At 39.4% G+C, this 15000-nt stretch overlaps 1 protein-coding gene across 3 annotated transcripts in view; it reads left to right on the top strand.

Moving 5' to 3' along the window:
* LOC149019530 (uncharacterized) overlaps positions 1-15000 on the top strand; it is a 77681-nt gene that overhangs the window by 20383 nt on the left and 42298 nt on the right. For all 3 annotated transcript variants that reach the window (XM_089153527.1, XM_089153526.1, XM_089153525.1), the window contains 7 exons: positions 2747-2806; positions 11318-11417; positions 11527-11604; positions 12065-12132; positions 12284-12352; positions 12751-12828; positions 12949-13044. In XM_089153527.1, coding sequence (XP_089009653.1) covers positions 2768-2806; positions 11318-11417; positions 11527-11604; positions 12065-12132; positions 12284-12352; positions 12751-12828; positions 12949-13044 — 528 coding nt within the window. In that variant the 5' untranslated portion in view covers positions 2747-2767. The remainder of the gene's footprint in view (positions 1-2746; positions 2807-11317; positions 11418-11526; positions 11605-12064; positions 12133-12283; positions 12353-12750; positions 12829-12948; positions 13045-15000) is intronic.

The following is a 15000-nucleotide window of genomic DNA, read 5'->3' as shown; positions in this document are numbered from 1 at the left end:
GGTCTGACTTTAGGGTTATAAACTAGGGTTTTAGTGCTTTGGTTAGGTGAATGGGGCTCTTATTGTTATTTTGTAATTTCAATTTAGTCCTAATGGGCTTAGGTGTAGTTGGGGGATTCCTACTTGGAGTGGGACTGTTAGGGAAGTCAACTAGGGTTAGAACTTGGAAGGGGAAATAGAGTAGGTGTGGGAGATGCTAAGCCTAAGTGGCTTTGGAGTGTGGCTGAGGGTTTATGTGGAACTGGGGTTTAGGTCTGGAGGTTGAAGATGAATTGCAGAATTTTAATGAAGAAGATGAAGTGCAGGAATTTTAGAAGTGTTAGGGTTTTAGACTTTAGATGGAACTAAGGGTAGGGATGGGATGAGGGGTGATACACAATCTAATTAGGAGGGAAAGGGGAGGGGGAGTGGGGACTTAATAGGGGAGGGGTGCTGCTACTGTAGGGAAGAAGAGACAGAGAGGGAGGTTCAAGAAGGTTGGGGAGGTGTTGTAGGTTAGGGAAGGTTAGGGGAAGGGTAGGGGAGGGTCTAAGGGAGGTTGTAGGGGGTTGGGGAAGGGGCTGGGGTGTCTTGGGGCTTAGGGTTGCGCAGGGAGCGGAGCGGCTGTAGGAGGTGGGGAAAGGGATGGGGTATGCTTTATGCTTTACTTGTAGGCTGCTGTAGTTTCTTATACATTTTGATGGAGACTGGAAGAAGAGTGCTAGACAGAAGGTGGTTGCTGATTTTTGAAGACAAAACTTGCTGGAAATCTGCCTTGACAACCCCCACAACCCCCCCCCCCAAAAGAAGAAGAAGAAAAAAAAAGAAAAGGAACCACAGTCCTCAACTCAATAACTCTTATTCAAATAATCAGAATTTTCCTTTACAAAGAAAGAATAGGCTATTTATAGCCTGCTAAAGACTCAAAACCAAAGTGGGACTCCTCTATAGATTAGATCCCATTACGTCGGATCACAGCAGAATAAATAAATAATAAAAGATCTAATGGACTTTAATTGATACATGCTGGAATAAAATCCTAATTAACTAAAGACTGTGATTGACACATGGTGAATTCTATTTAACTAGAGACTCTAATTGACATATGCTGAAATTGAATAAACTAAAGACTCGCATGCTGAAAATTAAACTTTTAATTAACTGATGACACATGCTGAAATTTTTCTAAGGGAGGTTAAGGATAAAATTGCCCCCCTTGGTTCGGCTAGCCTAGGGAGGCTTCCCTCTAGGCGTGGGTTTGGGCCCAACTTAGGGTTTCTTCCAAGGGAAGACTTTTGGTTCACATCAGAAAGTTACCACGATGCAATTTACTACTAGTTAACCTGTGGAGATTCGCAGCAACTGAATTGATGGATCAGATAACCAGGTAAGAATCAAGGTCTGCAACTGAGTTGCTGTGGGAATAATCAGTCCTAAATATTGCGTTTATTCTATTACAGAAGGGTTTTGAAACGCAGCCTTGGTTCTAGGTTGGGAATGGCTACTCCTTTAGAACAGTGTACAAACATGAAATCAGGTGAGCAGTATCTTTAATACATAAAGTGAGATTAAGTAAAGCTGTAAGCTTTTAACAGTAGAAAAAAAGGAGTAGGAGAAGAGGGTTTCACTTGAACAATCAAAACGGCAACATGTTTCAACCGGTTGATCAATTCACTTGATATAAATCTTATGAAGGTTGCACTTATATTTAAAGATGAAATTAGAAGACCCTTACTGTATTCTGATACTGAAATTAAACCTTTCTCTATTTGTGACTCAGACTTTTAAATTCCCTAATACTTCAAACATGCTTGAAGAATAGTCTGGCCGCCTCTTCTGTGCTGCAAAATGTGGATGCGGGGATGAAGGTGGCATACTAGAAAACTGATCAGCGACCAACAGTATTGTGCCATAATTGCCTACCTTTGGCGAGGGAAGTAGCAAAATTTTTATTTTTAATGAGGAAAGTAGGAAGCAATGGCCCCGTACAGCAACACTTGAGATTTAATAAAAAAGATATCCCACTAAATCCAATATCTAACCATACCTGGTTTGTTTTCATATGGGTCCCGAACTGGCAGATATGTGGACTAATTGTTTAATTAGGCTTGTGAAACCTATGGCGTCGACTCATCTTCAAGCTATAATAGTTCTTTAGTAGCCATTGTCTCCTGCCTATCTGGGGTGAAACCTTTGTGGAAAATTTTATACATGTATGTTTTTTGTGTGTTTTTTCTGACAAGTGAACAATTTTGTTAAGAAATAAGGAAGTGATTTGTAGTTTGTAATCTTTTATAGTTGTTTATTCAATGCAATACAACTTTGCTGGTTGGACCAGCATTATAGGATATGGAGACCAAACCCTGGCATAACTGGTCCAATGGTTTTGTATCCAAGAAAGGTTGGATTTAGTGGGTTATTTATCCATGTCTTTTAGGTTGAGTATGTTGAAGTTCAGTTTGAGTTTTGTGCTAGTGATGCTTTATTTGCATATAACACAACAACCTGTCCATGACATTGCAGCCTTGTTTGTTTTAACTGTTTTCCCTTTCTTATACATATCGATTCAGGCATTCACTGCTGGTAGCATGGTAATCCTGCTTAGCGTGAGATCTGATGTAGATACTTTCTATGAAGATAACAGTTTGCTGGATTTGATGGTGTAATGACGTTCATTGTTGCTGCTGTTACAATCATTGTGCTCTTTCTTCCATCCACCTGGTTTTTGAAAGAAGTTGTTATTGATTTGAGCTAAATTTTATTACAGACTGTATTGGAGAGCAGCATTATGGATCAGATGCGGGTGATAGAACTTATATTGCATGATGTAAGTTTCCTAAGAACATTGAGGTCTCTAAGATAATTTGGGATATCTAAGCTTCCTATAAAAAAATTTAGCCCTCAAGATAATTTGGGATATCTAGCCTTGCCTTGGTTTTTTGATGTTCGCACATGTGTATGTTATATATATTATGTGTTTGCGTGTGCTTATGTCTGTGTGTTTCTTCTCATGGGTGTAGCATAGATGGAAACCTTTATAGTGTAAGTGGTTGAACAGGTTTCCATCTCAGGAGACTCATCCTCTAAACCTTTGTGGAACTTCTGATGATTCTTTTACTTTTTATAGTAAATTTTCCCGAAAAATGTTATTGCGGGCAGTTCTATTGGATGGAATGTTGCATGGCTGAAGTAAAGTTGTAAATGACCTTACTTCTTAGTTCATGACTATTACACACACAAACACACCAACACACAGTAAGGAAAAGGTGAACAAATTCTCTACCATGAGAAGAATTTCACAATATGGGTTACAAGTCATTTGAAATGGTAAAATAATTAGGTCAGGAACCCTTGCCCCCTCTCATTTTCGTAGGAGTGATGAAATCCTATTTAGGCATAATTTAGAACTGCAAGGATCTCTATTAAGCCCTTGATTCTTGTTTTAAACAAGAAGGATTTTTCTTCATGATGTGGTGACTAGTTTAAAACTAATGTTTATTCTTGGGGTGGGTGGGTGGGTGGGGGGGGGAAGGGGTTAATGGGTTCCTAATTAGAGGTATTCAAGATACAATCCTTGTTGTTTTGCTTTTTTTTTCTTCTGATGATACCATTTTGGTTCTCATAGAAATGTTGGGAAGATTTTGATGACACTTATCTACAAAGTGAAAATTTATAACAAGTAGGTTGAATCATAAAAAAGGAGAAAAAAGGAGAAATAGAGGAGGATGTTGCACTAAGAATTAAAATAGAGTAGTTGAAGTGGTGGGGTGCATTTGAGTTTGGTGTGGATGTCGTGTCCTTTTTAAAATTTGAACGAAATAGGATGGTCACACCCATCATACACAATTTGATCGAAACCATAGAAATTTCCATTTGGAGAACCTCAAAACAAAACTATGGGGGTGCGGAAAAAAGTCCCAAGTTTCGATCAAAACCCTTGAAATTTTGATAACACGATGCGAAACTAGGAAATTTCTCCTAATTGAGTTGAAACCTAGTTTGCCTAGTTGGATTAGCTGGTAAACGAGGAAAAATTCGAGGGAAACTAGGGAAATTTCGTGGAAATCTGGGACTTTTTCCTGCAAGTTTTGTGGTATTCCCAAATTTTCGATTTTTTTCTTCTTTCTTTCATGTTTCCCCAATTACCACGACCAATACTCCTTCCATTAGGACTTTCCTATCCAAATTGTGTATTCCCTTAGACTGGTTATCTTAGGAATGTTGATGACTAGACTTATAGAGCTGCAGTTGTCGATTACCTTAACGACCATAGGCATAGCATGTCATGGGATGTGTCTATGTTTGTTGGTCGGAGGAGAGGATATTACGGGCACAATACTACTAGGCTCACGAGATGTATATACCAAGGCACTCCTCTTGGCACTGAGTTGTACTTCCATTTTATTGTCTTTGTATTTGATATTTGAACTTAGAAGTTATACATTGAATGTTATGTTCTTAAGTAGTTAAGTTTATAGTATACTTCTTGGACAACTCTACATTGATGTTAAGTACATTGAATCATGGAACAAAAATCAATTGATATGGTCGAAATATCGATCGATATGTATGCAAATTTTGAAATCGAAATGAAATGTAGTTGTAGGAACGAAAAGTGTACAATATCGTTTCATCGATCTATACGAGTCAAAATATCGGCCCGATACCATATCGGGCCTAAATGTTACTTACGCAAGTTATAAAATACCCAAAATCGACCCAGTTTCGACCTACCAACGCTTTATCGCCCTCTGCATTTCGACCCCCTTTTGAAAAATTTGGTGATTTCTCTTGCTTTCATCCCCTTCTACACCTAATTTCTAGTACTCCATTTCCTTCAAAACTGAGAATCTAGGGTGGGGAGGACGACCAACGAGATTCACAGGCGAGAGTCAGTTCACCCACGCGACACAGGATTTAGACCATACTGGAACTGCATCTCGAGGCAAAAATGTATCCTTTATATATTCGAGGAAGGGGAAGGGGAGACAGCACGCCATCATAAGGGTCCTACCGTCCACCCGATGCCGAGAGCTTGGTGGGATCTATGAGATCGATGAGCATTGATGTTGCTAGAGACTCCTCCACCTCCAGAGGGTCCGGATGGCATAGGCCTGCAGAGTCCTCATATGATACTGCTGTGGAGAGTATTGGTTCTACCGAGTCGACTTATGATTATGGACCATATGGTGTCCCTCCTGGCTATCGGATTCAAGGTCAGGCCAGTTAGCCACTATTGGAGCCTTATGGTTATGGAGCAGCCTATAGAGCTTATGGTGTCCCTCCCACTGTCGATTATCGGAGTCAACCACTGGGACCTTATCAGTATCCTTATCCTTCTCCTAGTCCTGAGAGCCAGGGTGCTCTTTCATTTATTGAGCAGATCTTCCACACTATTCCACGGCCACAAGGCCCACCACCACCAGTTCCTTTGGAGATTCACAACTTCCCACTGTCAAGAAATCTTATGCATGTGGATGAGGCCACGTACAGAGATGCAGTTGTTGACTATGTCCAAAACTATATGGGGCAAACATCATGGGAGTTGTATTGTCATTTGTATGGGGTGTAGACGGAAGAGGGAGACCTTGAGGCTTGAATAGAATAGACTTGTAAGTAATAACATTCCCGCTTCTTCTCTGATTCATGTACTATATACTTGGAATGTTGGATGTTACATTTTTAGAAATTTTTTAGTAAACTAGTAGTTCTATAGTGTTTATTATGCTTGAAATAGGTAGTATGCAAAAATCCAAATCAATTTGAGTGCATTTGAGGTTCGAAATTGACTTTTCAAGAGTCAGATAAAAAGTATCTAGTTTCGGTCGAAATTTCGACCATTTTCAAGGTCAAAATTCCCATATCGATCGATATTTTTTCCTTGCATTGAATGACATATCTACATAGATATTTTGCAAAATATATGTGCCAATGTGTTTGTTATACTCTAATTAGCTTAAATGCAGAGTCCCTCCCCAAAATACTCCCTAAAACCTGTTGAAACTTGCACGAAAAAGTCCTAAGTTTACTTTAAATTTCCAGGTTTTCTCCGAAGTTTCCCATTTTCACCTGGTGTCACACTAGCAACAATGATTTATGGAGCTGAATGTTGGGCATGAAGAAACAACGTATGAAAAAAAAATGTAGTGCATTTGAAATTAGGATATTAAGATTAATGATTGATAAAGCTAGTAAGGCATTGTCTGTTTGCTAGATAGGTGGGAAAAATAAACACGTGGGACCCACTTATATTGTGGTGGGGGAGTAGGAAAGGAAAAGATTTTGTGGAAAAGTTGCAAATGTGGGTCCCACTATTATAATCTTTATCAGTTTTTGCAAAAGTCCCACTAAATGTGTGGGACTCCTGATAGAGATGGGGTTGGAAAAGTGGGCTGCCATGTTAGCAGACAGGCTTCTTTAACTTAAGGAAGCATGTTTGCTCACTTTTCCATCCCTTTGAACTAAACAATCCAGATTTTGGATTTCGCTCTTGAGAGAGATCTCACCACCTTGAAAAAGAGAGATCTCGGTCGAGATATACAATTTTTTGGCATCAACTCGATGGCCCATCTCTGTGGGGTTTAGGGTCCCAATTGGGTTGAAATTTGGTATTTAGCTTATTTAAGGCCTTTTGAACACGTTGATGGCCTTGTATTTGTCAGAAACAACCCAATGTATGATTTCTAAGTCTATTCATAGTGTGAAACCGAAATGTAGTAGGATTAGGGAATGCAATGTTATACAACATGTAATATATAACCTTTAAGGCATATAAATGAAAAGCAAGTATATTAAATGCATCAACTAACTTAAATGTTATCAAAATTCCATCCAGATGAATATCAAAATCTCAATTTTCAAGAATAAAATAATTATACAACCATTAGAAGTTCTATATAAGTCATTAAATCATAATTTCATAAGACAAGTAGAGAATGATTGATCTTCCTTGTTGTAGATGTGCTAAGAGTAGTTGCAAGTGAAAATTCAGCCAAAATCCATAAAAAGGCAAAACTTGAGAGTTCCAGCGAGATTCAAGGCGAGATATGGCTAGATATAGCGAAATATGGTGAGATCTCGAGTGAGATATCCTAACTCTCTGCTCTCGACCTCCATCTCATCTCGCCAAGGTGAAAAAAACGAGATATCTCGCAAGATCTCCCACCATGATTGAAACACCACCACCAGCTGGAGATGTGCCTAAAGAAGACCCTGTGGAAAAATGGTTATTGATTTTGAGCATGAGCATGTTGAATTTTCCATGCCACCATGGTTTTTTGCAGAGAAAGCTCCCGAAGTTGAAGACTTCATTCCTATTATTCCCACATTGCCTGATTTTTGATTAGGAATTGTTAAAGCTGCTACATACATGATACATGTTACTCCCCAACTCTCGCCCCTCATTACTGAATTTGAGGATGGCGAATATTGATGCAGGTTCGGCTCCAAAAATTTTAACTATCCTTTGAAATCATCTTTAGATTGATAGATACAGGTGTTGAACCTTTGTTCAGCAGGTTTATATGGTCATGGGCCAATTATATGAACCCATAAGTTTAGTGTTTAGGTCAAGTATGAAAATATGTTTATTTCTTAGTTTAATTGGTCTAATTATGTAAAATTTTCTCCCCTTAAGTTATAGGGGCAGAATATTTTAGTTTTAAGAGCCTTAAGTCAACTTAGGATATGACAAGGAGTCCATTTAGTATAATCATAAGGTTCCTATTTGAATTTGGATTAGTATGTTGAGTACAACTAGGAGAGGCAGTTTCCAAGTCCTCATTTCTCTAGGAGCTTTTTATGTTAAACTAAAAATAAAGCCATGCGCATGTAACAGAGGTCAGATTCAAAATACAATTAATAAAGAGAGTTGCTACCTAAGAGCAAGTTGTTAGTAGGGTTTCTCATCAGTGGTAGGGGATCTCCATGTGATCAAGTAAGCAACCTTGGATTTCTATTTGAAGGATTCTCCTTCGGCTGTGCTTGTAGCCTGCCTCCATTTCCTTCTCGATCACAACTCATTATTGTTTTACAGGGCTGGTGTAACAGTTAACACTAATCCAAGGCCACCAGTGTGTTTAGAAGGCATAAATTAGGCTAACTACCTAGTTTGAGCCCAATCTGGATCCAAAGACCCACTGAGATGGGCCATTGAGTTGGCCCCCTATAAAAGACCATATCTTGACTGAGATCTCGCCAACTTGGTCGGGATCTTGGTTTTTGCAAGGGGGGAGATCTCGCTCGAGTGCGAGATCTTGAACCGTGAGGGTTGGGGCTTGAAGGAAACTAAAGGGGAAGGGTGTGGGATCACTTGCGATGGGGCTGGGGTAGCTTCTAGGTCTTTCAAGAGGGAAGGGGAGGCTGGGGAGGCTACGGTGGTGATGGATGGTGCTCTACGGTTGCGCAGGAAAGGGGGGGGGGTGGGATGCTCTGAACTTACTTTTAGCTGCTGGTAGAAGGCTTGAAGGCTTTGATGATTACTTGAAAACTGCTGGATTGTTGAAGAAGATGAAGAACTTGAACAAAACAGTCTACCAAGGCCTAGCCAACAAGGAGACCTTGGTCCTCAACTCAATCATATTAATCATCAAAACTGAAATAACATTGTATGAGGAGGCTATTTATACCCTAAGAAGAAAGACTCTGATTCAACTTTGAAACTCCTTAACAAATAAGGTTCTAACTTCTAATTTCATCTTTGACTGGACTCTTGATATTATAGCAACTCCACAACTCCTAACAGATGAGATAAGGAATCTTGTCTTATCACAACTAACTTGGGACTGATTCAAAACAACTTTAATTCAAACTGAAACTCTTCCACAAAACCAAACCTAACTCAAATTAGCAAACTGGGTTCAACAAAAATTCTGGAAAATAATTTCAGACATAAAATAAGGGCTAAAATGCCCAAAATACCCCTCAAAAGGGGTTCGGCCAGCTTAGGGGGGGCTTCTTGGAGCCATCTTGGGGTCTCCATTTGGATTTTGGCCGGGGGTCTTTGTGTTCACATCAATTTATCTACCTCTTGTGGAATGGGTTAAAGTATCCTTCATATCCTGAATATTCTTGACACTTTTATCCATCTATATGCCATCAAACAAACCAAACCTCCAGCAGGGAATGAGAACACAATTGTTAGGAACCGTTTGGTAACAACTACCCATACACCCTACCCCCAAAATTTCAAGGAATCCTTTCTTGGTCTTATAAGTTGGTTCTCTTAAAACATCTTTGAAGAATTGGCCTTCATTCACTTGAGGCTACATTGCTGGATCTTGTACTTGTGCTAAAGCATCTGTTAGGCTCTTGTGCATGTTCTCTAAAGCTTGGCTACAGCTGATTCATCCATGGCTCTGGTACCACTCTAGTGTAGCCTCATGTGAATGAGGGCCAGTAAACCAGATCCCCTGATAATCAACACTCTTGTTAGGGTTTACAAGACCCTGCCGCTAATGGATTCAAGGCTGTTTAGTGCTTTTGGATCTCTCTGATGGGCTTACAGGCCCTGAAATTAGGGTTATCGGTCTAAAGTCCAAAAACAAAATTATTGTTCTTAGCCTCAGATTTAAGGGTTTTGGGGATTTAGGGCTTCAAGGTTTTAGGGCTTAGATTTCCTTCAGTATTGATGGGAGTGGGAAGGTTGTGGATCTACAAGTAGGGGGAATTCTGATGGAGGGTTTGTAGATATGAAAATTAGGTTTGAGGGAAGAAAAAGGGACAGCTGAATGGGGTAGGAAATAAAAAAAAAAACCAGTATAAGATGGGAAATACCAGAAAAGGGACTGTCGAAGGAGATTTCCTTCACTCTGAAACCCTGGAAGCTTCACTTGACACCTGGATCTTGCTGCAACAAACTTTCAATAATTGTATTCTGAATTCTGTGTTCTTTACAAGCACATGCTATCTATTTATAGCCTTCAATAATGACTCCTAACAGTACGTAACATTAAAAACAGAATTCAAATAGGAGTTCTACTTCAAATATTCCCCACTTATCTAAGCCTAGACTGACTCAAATAATAATTTAAAAGCAGAATTGGGCTCCTAACAGCTTCTAATTACAATTATGCCCACCTGGGCTTGAGTAGGACTGTCAAAATAACCAAACTACCCTGGTATCGATGGAGCTTCTTATGCTGCTGGGCAGCAGACCGAGGACTTCTTTTGGGCCTCGGGACTCTTTGGTGACCTACATCACCCTCCCTTCGTCCCCCTTCTCGCTCCTTACTCCTTTCTGCTTCTTTCTCTAAGTTAGCCTTCCAGTGAAGTTTGCAAGGTTCAGTTGAGCTGTATGGACAGTATAACCATCTATAACCTTGCTCATGCAACTAAACCTTCACAGCAAGCAGCATCTTGGGCTGCCTCCTCCTTTGGACTTGACCATGTTGCCTCCACCTTGATTTGATTTAACCATGTGGCTGTTCCTCACTGAATCTCCTTTGTTTGAGCAATCCACGTAAATTCATATTTGAATCACTTGGTTCAGCCAAACCAAACCATTTAAGTAAATTATAACACTGACATATGTATAGCCACCTCCTGCTTGACTAATCTCACCTGCTTCACTATTCTCTTAGTGTATAATATCATTTAATCATAATAACACTTTAGTGTATAACACTATTATAAAGTCCTATAATCTGTTAGGCTTTTATGGAAAATCTTAAAATAATCTAAGGCAATGATAATTAAATGATGCTATCCATGCGGGGTGTTAAGCTATAGCTGTTCGTTATTTACCCCCATCATTATTTGGACGCTGATGCGGTTTGGTCATAGTTGTCAGGGTGTCTGGATGCCTGCGTGCCACCTTGACAACTATGGTTTCGTCTGGATAGGATGACTTGTATAATCTGTTAACATCTTCTAATACATGATGTTCACCCTACCACGATGTCTATACATGACAATGGCTTGGATAGTTTGCTTGTTACCGCAAAATGCTTTGTGTGTGATTGTTGGTGTTCACTTCTCTACGTGCATTCTCATAGGCATTTCTTTAAGTTATCAACTTTTCTTTTTTCTTTCAGTAAAACATATTTTCTGTCACATTGCTTATGGGTGATGACGAGGTGATGGGCATTTGAATTTGATATGCTTCTGCAAAATCGTAATGTTATTTATCAGATGTAGAAAAAAAAATTAGGATATACTTATTCTGTCTGGAAGACAATGAAGGATGTTTTGATCCACTTTGGAACTGATGGTCTGGTGCATTGTGTTCTACTTCTGATTTAACCCTTACATTCTCTATTATCTTGGCTCCTTTATTCTTGCTAGTGGTCAATGATTGGACCATGTATCTAAATGAAATTTCTTTTTGTTTTTCATGCAGCAAGATTTCTTCAGGAAGCTGATGGACCTGTTTAGAATATGTGAAGACTTGGAAAACAATGAGGGTCTTCATACGATATTCAAAATAGTCAAGGGGATTAGTCAGTGCTTGGATTTCCCTTTTGTTTTGTACTTCTATGCCCTTTACAATGGTAGCATTATTCTAGGAATCTAGTGCTGATTTGACTTCTTATGGTTTCTTGTCTGCAGTTTTACTCAACAATTCTCAGATCTTTGAGAAAATTTTTGGGGATGACCTCATCATGGATATTATTGGGTCCCTGGAATGTATGTTCTTGGATTGTCAGTGGAGTCTCATTTTCTTTTTCTTCATTCACTTTTCTTTATTGAAAGAAAGAATCCTTGGTCATGTTTTACATGTTGTGAGTTGTAACCCTATCTTGGAGTATGAATTGGTGTTGTAGGTTCATTATTTTTCATATTGTCATGCAAGGTTTTATTTAGGGACACTGATGGAATGGCAAACACAATTAGAAGAAAATGTCTACAGACTGATTTTGCATGTTTCTTAATCCACTTCAATTGATTGAAGTGTATGAACACACCTCAACCCCCAAGAAAAAGGAAACAAATAATAGAAGAAAAAGAGTGGTGTACCTATTTATTGGTTGGAACCAAGACAACTCGATTGCACTTACCCATTTCATTTCTTTTTCTTTCTTTTCTCCCCAACCTGAAGAGCATTTTAAATGATTAGCCATTATTTCCTGATGATGATGTCATGCAGATGATCCCGAAATTGATCATGTCCAACGTCATCGTGCTTTCTTAAAGGAGCATGTTGTTTTTAAGGAGGTAATGTTGCCAAAATATTTTTCATATTTTTCATTAGTGATTCATTTATATTGTTTGGGTTGTGAGTTTCAATGCTTAGTACCATTTTGGATCTATCTGCTTAGCTCTTGAAATATTAAGTATTCTTTAATTTCCTTTTTCCTTTCTGCAGGCAATTCCTATAAAAGATCCTATGGTCTTGTCAAAGATCCATCAGACATACAGAATTGGTTACATAAAGGTATGCTTGATGTTATTTTGCTGTTGAGCCAAGTGGTTATCTAGTATTTTTTTTTGTTTTTTTTTTTTGTTTGTGTGTGTGTGTGTGTCTGTTATTGAAACAGCCTAAGGCTGTGTAGCAAAATTGCCTCCCTGGACTCTGCTTGTGCGGTAGCCTTTGGCACCAGGTTCACCCCCTCTCTTTGTGTGTGTATGTGTGTGCATGTCTGCATCCGTCTGCACGGGTGTGCTGGTGTGTGTGTGTGTGTGTGTGTGTCTGTGTGTGTCTCTGTCTGTCTGTCTGTCTGTCTGTCTGTCTGTCTGTCTTCACTCTTTATTTTGGGTACTGTTGTGATCCTGACTGCTCTTGCTCCATCGTCTGATTGGTGTGGTTCTGATTATTTTCCATCATCTTTTCAGGATGTCATTTTGCCAAGAGTACTGGATGAGGCAACAGTTGCAAATCTAAATTCTGTTGTCCAGGCAAATAATGCTGTCGTAAGTGTTTATACTTTGATCCTTCTAAGCTGTGATTTATTCTACTCTGATTTCTTTTTAATCCTAGTTCATGTTTTTCTTATTTTCCCTATCTTTTCTGACGATTTCTGGTTTTTATAGGTGGTTTCATTGTTAAAGGATGACAGTACCTTCATTCAGGAATTGTTTGCAAAAATGAGATCCCCCAGAACTTCTTCAGAATCAAAGAAGAATTTGGTAATATTCTGGGGTGTCCTTTTGTTGTTCTTTCCAATATAAGTTTTCTTTTTCACCAACTTTACTCTTCAGTCTTCACAAAGACTCAACTCACCTAATCCCTAGAAAAAGGTGATGTACACCACCGCGCCCCCCACAAAAAAGAAATCAAAATATCTGAACCAGCATCTTGGGCCCAAAACCCAAGCCCACTTGGCACAATTAGGAGCTGGTCAAAAGACTCAAAACACCTAAGGGGCAATTTCATCATTTCCCCCTCCTATTTTGTTAAATAGTGTAGCAGAATTTGTTTATTAATTTTGTGAGTCCAAATCTGTTTTTAAATCCTTGTTTGAGTTAGTTAAGTCTAGTCTAGTTAGAGTTGGAGTGCCATTAGGAGTTTATTTTAAATTAAGATTCCTTGTGGATAATTAGGTATCTTATTGCAAATTAAGTTTCTTTTGATTTGTGAATTGTGGCTGATATTCATTTAGTTGTAAGGGGATCCTAGTCTACAAAATTTTCGGCAGTTGAAATCAGTCTTTAATTCCCAGTTATCCCTCCACTTGTAAGGCTATAAATAGCTCACCCTGTTTAGTGTGAATGAAGGTTGAATTGAATACAAATCTAATTATTGGGGGAATTGAATTGCGGTCTTCTGGGAAGGCCCACAGTTGAGGTTTTTGAGAGATCTTCAAGTTCCTGCTGCTTCTTCCAATCTTCAGCATCAGTTCAACAAGTCCAGCACCTTCACAAGTTAGTACAGCAGCCCCCATCCCCTTCCCCTTCCTCCTCTCTCATTCACAGCACTGCCCCAGCCTTCCCTTTCTTGTGCAACCACCTGGGACCCCTCCCCCACCATCGCTGCCCCAAGAAACCCCTCCCCACCATTGCAGCCACCAAGAAACCCTCCCCCTCCCATCACAGCCACCAAGAAACCCTTCCCCAACCCATCGCAGCCTCCAAGAATCCCTCCCTCACCTCCCCTAACCCTTGCAGCATCCCTCCCCCTTCAATTCTCTTTTGACCCCCTTTCTTTTCCCCTTCTTTGTGTTGTGGCAGATCTAAAAAAGCCGAAAAGAAAAAGAAAAGAAACAAGAAATTAAAGAGAAGAAAGAAAGAGGAAAGAAAAGAAAAGAAGAAAGAAAGAATGAAGAAAAAAAAGGAAAGAAAGAGAGAGAATCCAAGACTGCCCAAGAACTTACCAAGAACTTACCAAGAACTTACCAAGAACCCTTCCTTCCTTCAGAGATCAAGCCTAATAGTTCCCCTAAACCTTCCCAAATCTATTCCCCACTATTTCTTTTAACCCTAGGGTGATTCTGGGAATCTCAAGATCATCCCATAGAGATTTGTTACCATCCCATTTAGTTTTGTCAAACCAAACCTTACCCATAGATCCAAAATTTATCTTCTTTTCCGTATCTACAACTCATCAATCCAATCAATTTTTAACAAATTTATCCATCCCATTAGGCTTATTGGCAACCCTTAAACACTAGGTTTGGGTTCCCAACTGCTGTTTCTACAAAAAAGATTCATGGATAACCCCTAAATTCTAGGGAAATATTTCAATAAACCCTAACCCTAGAATTGGGTTACATCAAAGGGGCACACAGTGCACAAGGTTCCCACCACTGCAAGTTGTGGGGATGGTTTAACATATGCTTCCCTGCCTCTTTTTCATGGAGTGGCTGTTTCCCAACTCAATGGAGCAACCTAGCTGTTGCACTGAGGTCCAGCCTCGAACTAATCCACATCCCACTAAGTTAGGTTGTATGGATCCTCTTTTTCTGTTCCTTCCATGCAAAGGTTTACTTCTTGTCATGGTGAGAGATCTCGCTAATATCTCGCTTTTTTGATTAATCGAGACGAGATATGAGTCGAGTTCTGCGAAATGGGATATCTAGCCCTAGATTTCGCCATATCTTGCTGGAACTATCAATTTTGGACAGATTTTTGCGGATTTCAGTTGAA

Source organism: Hakea prostrata, chromosome 4, assembly GCF_041222555.1.
Source record: "Hakea prostrata isolate BN-2017 chromosome 4, UWA_Hpros_2, whole genome shotgun sequence".
NCBI classification, from domain to species: domain Eukaryota; kingdom Viridiplantae; phylum Streptophyta; class Magnoliopsida; order Proteales; family Proteaceae; genus Hakea; species Hakea prostrata.
This window is presented reverse-complemented; position numbering and strand designations above follow the sequence as displayed.